At 42.5% G+C, this 10,424-nt stretch overlaps 1 protein-coding gene across 1 annotated transcript in view; it reads left to right on the top strand.

Moving 5' to 3' along the window:
• The window catches only part of mboat1 (membrane bound O-acyltransferase domain containing 1), a 24,892-nt gene continuing 14,468 nt past the window's right edge, over window positions 1-10,424 (top strand). Inside the window, exons 1-4 of the mRNA XM_037677261.1 lie at window positions 1-84; window positions 1,317-1,462; window positions 3,733-3,810; window positions 8,960-9,055. Of these exons, the coding sequence (XP_037533189.1) occupies window positions 1-84; window positions 1,317-1,462; window positions 3,733-3,810; window positions 8,960-9,055 (404 nt within the window). The remainder of the gene's footprint in view (window positions 85-1,316; window positions 1,463-3,732; window positions 3,811-8,959; window positions 9,056-10,424) is intronic.

The raw sequence follows: 10,424 nt of genomic DNA, 5'->3' as shown, positions 1-10,424 counted from the left end.
ATGAGCGAGCGCGCGGAGGACTCAACCACCGGATCCAGGTGTCTGCTACCTGTCAGCAGGTACTCGGGCCTGTCCATTGACCAGGTAGGACTGCATGCCCTCCCCAAAACACGGCTCGTCTGATTGAAACACCTTTTAATTAACCTTCAGGTCGTCTAGACTGACAGTTATTTAACATCTCTACACACGTGTTGTGTAAACACATCAAAACAGAGAGGCTGTCTAACATCCAAACAGGGTCAGAACATGTCTCAGTAATGAGAGAGATTTAGTCATCTCTCACCTTAATGATAAAGATATTTAATAAGACTTGTCTCACATTAATGATAGATATTTATTAAGACATGTCTCATCTTATTGATGAAGATATTTATTAAGACATCTCTCATCTTAATGATAAATATATTTTAATAAGACATGCCTCATCTTAATGATAAGTATATTTATTAAGACATGTCTCATCTTAATGATAAAGATATGTATTAAGATATTTCTCATCTTAATGATATATATTTATTAAGACACATCTCATTTTAATGATAGATATTTATTAAGACATCCATCCTTTATCTTTTTACCCGCTGCTTCCATTTTGGGTCACGGGGGTCACTGGTGCCCATGTCCAGCAATCATTGTGCAAGGGGCAGGATACTCCCTGGACAGGTTGCAAGTCCATCACAGGGACTCACAGAGACAAACGAGACAAACAACCATTCACTCTCACCTAGGGACAATTTAGAGTTACCAAACAGCCTAACATGCATGTTTTTGGTCTGTGGGAGGAAACCGGAGCACCCGGAGAAAGCCCACGCATGCACAGGGAGAATATGCAAACTCCACCCAGAAAGGCCCCCCGGACCGGGATTTGAACCAGCAACCTTCTCGCTGAGAGGCAGCAGTTCTACCAGTTGTGCCACCATGCTGCCCCTTTTATTAAGACATGTTTAATCTTAATGATAAATATATTTATTCAGACATTTCTCATCTTGATAGATATTTATTAAGACATGTCTCATTTTAATGATAAAAATATTAAGAGATATCTCACCTTAATGAAAGATATTTATTAAAACATGTCTCACCTGATAGATATTTAGTAAGACATGTCTCAACTCAATGATAAAGCTATTTATTGACATGTCTCATTTTAATGATAGAGGTATTTATCAGCGGCAGCTCATAGACTGAATGAAGAAACAAGGCTGTGTGTTTTGGTAACTTCCTGTATAAGAATCTGAGTGTTTGTTTGTATCTGGATTAGGTAGAACAGTTTAACACCTCTCATCCTGTCTCGTGTTTATTTTTGTTCCACTCAGGTGAATTTCCTGGCCTGCCAGCTGCTGGCTCTGACTGCTGCCTTCTGGTTTCGTCTCTACCTCAGTCCCAGCCATGCCAGCCCTCTGGTCAGGCATGCATTCGCCACGCTCCTGGGGATGGCTTTTCTCATCTTCTGCTTTGGATGGTACGGTGTGACGTGAAGCAAACAGTGCTTTATTCATTCTCTGCTTGTTGTCCCTGCAGTCATGCGTTCTGCTCTCAGCCAGATGTTATTACAAACATGTGATGGAGGAAAATATTCAGCATTTAATTACCATTTGTAGCCGACTTGTGTCTTTGTGACAAGCAGGACTATGGATGGAAATTAGGAATTTTTAAACCTTCTAGCTGGCAGACTTTCATCTGATCCTTTTAAAATGATCTTCATCAGCAGTTCTTCCAGTTTTCTGAAGGTGCTTTTTCTTTCGCTGTGTTTTCATTTGCCTATCCTTTGTTCTTGTACCTGGGCACCACAGTTTATTGTAAAGTGTGTGTTAAAATGAGGAAATATGACAAATATATAAGTGTAAAGCTTTAAGACATTACCTGCAGCAGGTGGAAAGTATCTAAAAGTTAAATTAAATGTAACTTTATTTAATCAGAACAGTGTGTTAACATAACATAATGTAAAAACATTTGATGTTTTGCTCCAGATTTAATCTTGGGCTAATTTCTTCCTGTAGTCTTCATCTGTTAAACGCTGTCTTCAACCAATAGTCTTTGAGAATCACCTCGTTGGTGCTAAAATTCTACATTCTGGTTTGTCTGTATTATCTTTAGTATTTTTATAGGTTCAACTAAATACAAAACAAACTGTTGTCATAACAGGCTGCTAGTAACAAAGTTCCCAAAGATCTGACTTAAAACTAGTTGTTGGTGTAGATTCTTAGTCATCAAGGGCGTGGTAAATAAAACAGTAAAGACCAAATGATCTGGACCTGTGTTCTGTAGTTGAAGACTTTTCTCCCATCTGGGAAAACTACAGAGTGTGGAGTTCCAGGTTGAGATGCTCCAGTATGTTCACTACATTCACATGCAGATTAACCCCCCTCCCCTCCCTGAGTCTCATTAGGCTCCTAGCCTGGCTCACAGAGAGATGTTTTGGTCACCTGCATGAAGGTGTGAATCTAATGGTGCTTTGCACGACACGGCACCAGTTAAGGGTCTGCCCACTGCTGGTACCCATCCCCACTCAACACAGTTTTGGGACCATCTTGTTCGAGGTTCCAAGCGGGCTGCTCCAAGGGGCTGATTTTGATGTAAGCAGACAGCAGCTGTTGATTGACCAGCAGAGCTACGTCACTGGACGACCCACCCAGCAAAACTGCTAACTACATCTGAACCTCCGCTTACTCGTCATGTTGAGCGGCAGCGCCACAAAGGCTGAGTGCATTTGACAAGACATTGGAGTTGATGGCGCAGCATAGCTACACCCAAACTTTTATAAGCAGTGCAGAATAAGCTAATGAAATTCAAGTCAGATTATAGGGCGATTAAGGACCACAACGGGCAAAGTGGCTCAAACACAAAAAGACCAGTTATGATCCTACCCAATTTGCATTGATGATCCTGCTAAACGGGTCATAGTGACAAATCACCTACATCTGAGAAGAACCAATAAGACGAGAGTCAAGTCACACTTATCAATGGCATAATGACATCAGTGAAACCAGCTGGATATAGGGTGTAATTTTCCATTGTAGGTTTTAGAAAGTTGAAATCTGAGACCTCCTCCGCTGTTTGAAGCTGGGTTTTCTTGTTTGACATAAATGACTTCCTTCACCCCCCTTTCAAACTATCTGTCTTTTCTGTCCAACATCTGGACATGTTGGTCCTCAGCAGAGTGCCCCTTATCTTTGAGGTGTAGGTGGACCACTGAGTCTGGCCTAGAAGAACTGCTCTCTGGTGTTGAGCCTTGCGTCTATGGAGAGGTTGGTTAGCTTATCCACTATAGAGGTCTGAACAATAGAAGTCCAGTTGTTTTTATTATTTTGTTTGGATTTCTTAGAACTGGTTCATGGTTGAGCTCCTTCAAATCTACATGACTTGTAGGGCACTGGGGGGTTTAACGACATAGAAACCTTCCTCTAAATATGGAACTGGACTGAAACCGGATAAAAGTGCAGCCATCGTCCAAAGAAAAACTTTGAACGTCCTTCAGAAAGTCTGAAAATTTGATCCAGACCACTTTTTAAGGTTACAAGACAGTTTGACTCACTGGAAACTGATTACAAAGAAAAAAGGGATGACAAGAGTTTGACACAGCACTGTATGGGTTAAACAAATCCAATAATGATACTTTTTTTAGTAGGTTTCAGGTGTTTTCACTGATTCACAACGAATGTTTGTTCACGGTGTAATAGCCTAATGTAGCAAGTGACTCAGTGAGCAGTGTGCTTGTGTCCTTCCCTGCAGGTACTCCGCTCATATCCTGACTGTGGTGGCTGCAAACTACCTCATCATCATCAAGGCTGACATCAATAACGTTCACAGGTGAGTGTTTGTCTCCGCCTCTCCTGCTGTGTTACGTAACCAAACATTCCTCCTGGAGCGGGCCAACCCATCTGTGTCATCACAATGACAGATGGGTGACAGGACCGATACAAATGCTTGTAGCAAAGTGTTGTGTTTCAGTCCAGGGAAAAGTTGTTTTCAAGTTGGTCTAGTCTGACAGGAATCTGGACTCACCCTGGGAGGTGGGTGTTCAGTGGAGTGGGCCGAGGGCTCAGTTTACACAATACCAGTGACTGTGATTAGTGATTAGTTTTTATTTTGAACAGTTTCAGTTTCTGTTGGCTGTGATTACGCTCTTCCAGAGGTGAAACATGACCATGTTTTTCTCATGTCTGAGAGCAAAAACATTATGCCTTCATTGTCTGTGTTTGTTTGTAGCGTCAGAACTTTACATCATAAATCAGTGGATGGATTTTAATGAATACCTCAGAAAGTAATCAATGGACATGCATCTATAACTAATAAATGTTTTTGTGACCTTTAGCAAGCACCAAATGTTTTAACTCATCCAGGTTTTCAGATATTGAGCTAAAAATTGCTGTAGCAGAGAGTCATCTCCAACACATAATTTGAAAACTAACTGATCGCTTTATTTAGGAAACTATTGGAGTCAACTCTGTTTGTCCATCCGCCCACCTGGCTGCTTGTTCTGGAGTCAGGTCACTGGGGCAGCAGCTTGATCAGGGAGGTCCAGTTATCTCTTTCCACAGCCACCTCTTCCAGCTTTTCTAGGAAGACTCCAAGATGTTCCCAGACTGGCTTAGAGACAGTGTTTGCAGTGTGTCTTGGGTCTTCCCAGGCTCGCTCCTCCCACTTGGACATGCCCAATGCCCGATGCTATGGAAGCATATTTTCTAGATGTCTGAACCACCTCAATTGGATGTGGAGGAGCAGCACATCTGAGTCTCTTCTGGAGAACTGAACTTCTCACCTTATCTTTACGGTAAAGTCCAGCTACCCTGCAGAGAAAACTCCATTTAGACCGCCTGGATTCACAATCTGTTTTTTTCGGTCACTACCCAGAGTTCATGATCATAGGTGAGGGTAAGAACGTAGACCAACCGGTAAACGGAAAGCTTCTTCTTGCAGCTCAGCTTTCTCTTCACCACAATGGACCAGCACAGAGTCCACAATACTGCAGATGTTGCACCGATCAGTCTGTAGATCTTCCATTCCATTCTTCCCTCATTGTCAACAAAACCCCAAGATACCTGAACTCCTCCACTTGAAGCAGAATCTCACTCCCTACCCGGAGAAAACAATCCACCCTTTTCTGACTGAGGACCATGGCCTCAGATCTGGAGATGCTGTTCCTCATCCCAGCTGCTTCACACTTGTCTGTGAACCTCTCCAGTGAGAGCTGATGATCACAGCAACAGCCAACAGCACCACATCATTTGTAAATGACAGAGATGGGACCCTAAGGCCAACAAATTGGACTCCCTCTGCCCCCTGGCTGCATCGAGAAATTCTGTCCATAAAAATTATGAACAGAATCTGTGACAACAGGCAGCCCAGGAAGAGTCCCAACTCTCACTCGAGTGCTCTAAGACTGCAGGCAATGTGAACCAAACTCTCACACCACTTGTATAGGGGCCGGATGGCCCATAGCAATAGACCCACAATACTCACAGAGCACCCCCACAGTGTACCTCCATGAACATGTCCACAAAACACATGTAGACTGGATGGACAAACTCTCATGCCCCCTCAAGGACCAGTAAAGAGTCGGTCTAGTGTTCCATGACCAGGATGGAACCCGTATTGTTCCTCCTGAATCTGAGCACCATCGATAGGACTCGCTTCTACTGTATCCCTGAAGAGACTTTACCAGGGAGGATGAGGAGAGTGATGCCCCTAAAATTGGAGTGCACCCTGGTCACCCTTTTAGAAGAGGGAACCACCATCACAGTCTGCAAATTCAGTGGCAATACCCCTATGTCCACACAAGGTTGCAAAAGCATGTCAAGCAAGACAGCCCAACAACATCTAGAGCACGGGTGCACACACGTTTTCAGCATGCGAGCTACTTATGAAATGACCAAGTCAAAGTGATCTACCTACTGTAAAAATACAAAACGTATACTTATTTATAAACATAGTAAGTATTCTTTATTTATACAATATGTTGATGTACCTTGCATAACTGCATGAACCTATACTGTGCAATACAGCACTGTACATTTTTTGTCATTACTTTACTCTGATGACTTGCACTGAATGGAATCAACGAGGGATGCAGTCTGGACAGTAGCTGCTGATAGCCTGCCTCAAGCACACTTCCAAATGATCATCAGACATGGTGGAATGGTATTTGGAATTAATAATCTTCATGTGGGTAAAGGCTAACTCACATAAATAAGTTGAGCCAAGTAATGCAGTAAATTAGGTAATGCTTTTCCTTATGTTATGGTACTTTTCCTCTGTGAATAAGTTCCAGAACTGTCCGTGAGCCCAGGCCTTGAGCTGAATGTCGGCTTGTAATGTCAAAATTTCATCCTCCTCTCCAGATATTGGTAAACATCATCCAAATAAAAATGCACAATTGGGCTGTGTCACTCAAATCTGTAGACTCATCCAATTGCAGTGAGAAACACTCGTAGTCCGCAATATCCTTTCAGTGTTGCTGGGTCAAATCCTCGGACATGGCTTCACAGCGCCATGTAACCGTACTTCTTGATACCTGGAGAGCTTTGATCGATAATATTTCTGGTTTGTTTTTAAAGTCTTGGAACAACAAGTCAGCTGCTTCACAAATGCCTCTTTTACCATCTCTCTGTCTTGGAAGGACTTCTTGTGCTTAACAATTAAGTGACTCACCTGGAATGATGCTTCGGTAGCTGCCTTCGCTTTTGTGGTCAGCTGTAAGAAAAATGACTGCTGTCCAGATAACTGGGATTTTAGTTCCTTCAACTTTTTGTTCTTGGCTCGCTTTTTGGAAGGAAGTCCATGTCGTAGTTTTTATGAACAGTCCAAAAATGCCGTTCCACATTTCCCTTCTTCGGAATGGCAATGGTAGGCTGGCAAATGAGGCAAACACACTTCAAATATGACATTGTGGAGAGAAAAAAAGTCCTCTTCCCATTCCGTATGGAAATTGTAAGTTTTTTGCTTCTTACTTGGTCCAGCTCGCCCACTCATTTTATACCCTTTCTTGAGTTTAGAAGAAGTAAATTAGAGGCTAACTAGGTAACTCAGTAGCTTGCTAGTTTTTGGCGCAGTTGTATGTGCATTCGTGGTGACCCATGTGTCAGAAAAGGTCGGGTCTCAGACTGGCTGCCCTGTATGTCAATCAAGTGACAAATTTCATAGTGAGGATGACCTCTGTTTTTTTTATTATTATTATTATTTTTATGCCATGCAAGCTACCCATACTACCTTTTGCGATGGACTGGCAATCAACGTATTGGGCACCCCTGATAGAGCCTTAAATAACTCAGGTTGGATCTCGTTCCCCCTGCAGCCCCGCTACCACATCACTTTTTAACTATCTCTGTGATCTCAGCCTCGGTTATAGACGGACCAACCCTTAAGTCCCCTGACACATCTTCCATGGATGAAGAAGTGTTGGTGGGATTACGAATGTCTGAGAAGTCTTCCTTTCACCATCAGACTCAGTTGGTCTGTTAACAAAATATCTCATGAACCTCTGGATGGAATTTAATGAACGCAGTGATTGAGGGTTCATCTAAAACACCACAGCCAACTGGCCTTAGCAAACACAATGACTGTAACTCGGTAAATCGTACAGATAATGAGCTCAGTTGTGTCTAGTAGTAGCAGACAGTCATTCTTAACATGTCCTCTATGCACTGAGAAATCAAGATTAGTGTCATTTACCAGGTTTGACCAAATTGCCTACAGCTCTGTCCCTTCTCTCAGGATAAGATCCTTTTTATTCTGAAGCATGAAAGGCAGTGAGTGATAAGCATTCCTTCAAGGAATGTGAGACCTTTAATCTTTTCTCTGAATTCTAACACCTGTGTGGTTCAGCACCTTTATTTGTTCTCATCTGGGCTGAAGGGCTTGTTGTCCACGGAGACAGCAGCCTGTGGATGTCAGGTGTTAGGCAGCCTGATAATCCAGCCCGACGAGTCTGTTTGACCTATAAAGTCAGCCCATTGGTTTCTGTCTTCACGTTCAAAGGCTCTATTTATTTATTTTTTGCTTTAAACTGAACATGAAGGGCATGAGAATAACTTTGTAGAGCTTGTTACCTTTGTCTTCATGTTTGTTTAACGAGGAAAGGTTTCTGAGGAGTTTCTTTTTTTTTTTTTTTATGAATGAAAGTACGTGAATGAGGCGTGACAGGAAGCTGCTGTGTTCACCTGTGTGTTGATCACCTGCCAGCAGAACCAGAGCAACATCAGAGTTGTAATGTGAGATGAATCACACTAACAGCATGTATAAACATGCCAGAGATGGGTGGACTTACTGAATCTTTGTAAGTTATAATGTCATGTTTTGAAGTTCTGGTGGTGAAACAAGTGTTTCTCACACCCAGTTTTTGTATGGTTATAATGGTGTCTGCAAGTTTTAGGACGAGGCTAAACGGTGGACTGGAAGATCTAACACAACTAGTGAAGTTGCAACTCCTCCGTCCAACATTATGTTTGTTTGCAGTTTCTGAATATTAAAGGACATCAGTGATTGTACTTTTTATTAAGTAAATGCAAAGAAAACAGTCACATTTCTCACTATTCAAACTAGTCTGCAGAGATATACAGACTTCCTGAAGACAATGCTTTGCTTTTGTAATATGAACAAATAATGAACCAAAACGGCATAAAGCAGGTCATTTCTGCACTGGCTGATGGATTTATGGTGTTTAGGATTAAAGTTTGCATTACAAATTATCTCAACCATTTTTCACAACCCAGAACTTGAAATCTAGGAGTGTGCGTCTGTTTAAATGTAAACAAAATACTATCTGGAAAAACCGCAATAGTTTTAAAAGGATTTCTTGTAACTCATCACATTAGCAGAAAAAAATAATTGTTCCAAAGTCTTCACGGTGTAGCCCAACATTAAGAGCTCATGAGTCATCTAGTGATGCAGCGAGAGCTGGTTAATCTCTGAGCTGGACCTGTAATCATTTGCCTCACCTGTGTTCCTCCCCCGCACACAGGTACTCCATGATGACTGCTATGGGCTACCTGACAGCGTGCCACGTGAGCCGAGTCTTCATCTTTAACTACGGATTACTTTCCACCGACTTCTCTGGGTAAGTAAAACTCAATGACTGATAGACTCGCCTCTCCTCTACAGCCACGCCCCGGGGTTGGTCAATTTTTTTTTTGTCGGTTAACATTTCTGAAGCGGCAGCCGTCGTTTCCGCTGAAGTGCTCGCTTCGACCGCGGCTGCAGCCTTGTGTAAATATGACTCGTTTGAATGAAAGGCAGCAGCAGCGCTCACAGGTGACTCTGCCAAGAGCAGGCGGCGTTGAGGCTGACCGGCTAGTGTTCAGTCACACGGCTGTGACATAGTTTGGTTTTCAGTTCAGCTGCCGGTTCAGTTCAGTGAAACCCTGAAGAAAATCTGCAGATTTGAAATAAAAACGATAAAACATGAACGTAAGAAAGAACTTGTCAGCACTTTGACTCACAATCTGTGAGACTCAAAGATGTTTACACAGAAAATATTCATTCTGATTCTTGACCGTCACTCAAACCTGAAGCTCCAGTAATATTTCTTTCCAAGTCTGTATGTTTGTTTTTTGGCAAAATATCTCCTGAACAACTGAATGGATTTGAATGAAACTGTCTGAAAGTAATCATTTGGTGAACATCTAAAACTAAATAGCTTTTGAAGTCTGTCACACTAAAGATGGTGGCTATAACTTAGTTTTACAGATGTTGAGGTTAATGTTTTGTAGCAGTAGCTGAGGGTCATCCCCATGATATTATTTAAGAGCGAACATGTCACAAGAGATCTGAAGCAGATCTGAAGTTCTTCGAGAAATGGTTGATTAAATCGAGGCTTCTACATTTTCTCTGTTTGGGCTTCTTTAATTAAACGTGTCCATCTCTGTTTTTATTTCTTTTGCCCAGTTTGACCGAGGATGACCTCATTTGTCCTCCTGGTGGTTCGGGGTTCCACCAGGCCTGAGTTGACCAGTTTACTATTGCTGGCTGTGTCTGAATACACTTTTATAAGTTTTTAAGTTAACAACAGTTTGGACTCACTAGGCCCATTATTTTGGTGGGGTTCTGGTTTTCTTGTTTTTATTGTTTGAGAATGTTTCCACGAGCTCAGAACTGCAGGGCTGAACAGAAGTGAGGCTGAACTTTATAGTTCCTGTCAGCTCTGTGGTGTTCAGGAAAATCTGAGTCACAGGGGTCCGCAATGGTCCACAGTTCTCCAAAATGGTCCAAAGGGGGTCCACAGCAGACCACAAGGGTCCACAATGATGAGGAATGGTCCACAGTGGACCACAGTGGGCCACAATGATGAACAGTGGGTCACAGCAGACCACATGGGTCCACAGTCATGATCAGTGGTCCACAGTGGACCAAAGTCATGAACAGCGGACCACAGTGGACCACAGTCATGAACCGTGGTCCACAGTAGACAATAGTCATGAACCGTGGTC

This window comes from Nematolebias whitei, chromosome 5 (genome assembly GCF_014905685.2).
Source record: "Nematolebias whitei isolate Nwh7 chromosome 5, NemWhi1, whole genome shotgun sequence".
In the NCBI taxonomy this organism is placed as follows: Eukaryota; Metazoa; Chordata; class Actinopteri; order Cyprinodontiformes; family Rivulidae; genus Nematolebias; species Nematolebias whitei.
The sequence above is the reverse complement of the archived record's forward strand: the minus strand, read 5'-3'. Positions and strand labels throughout refer to the sequence as shown.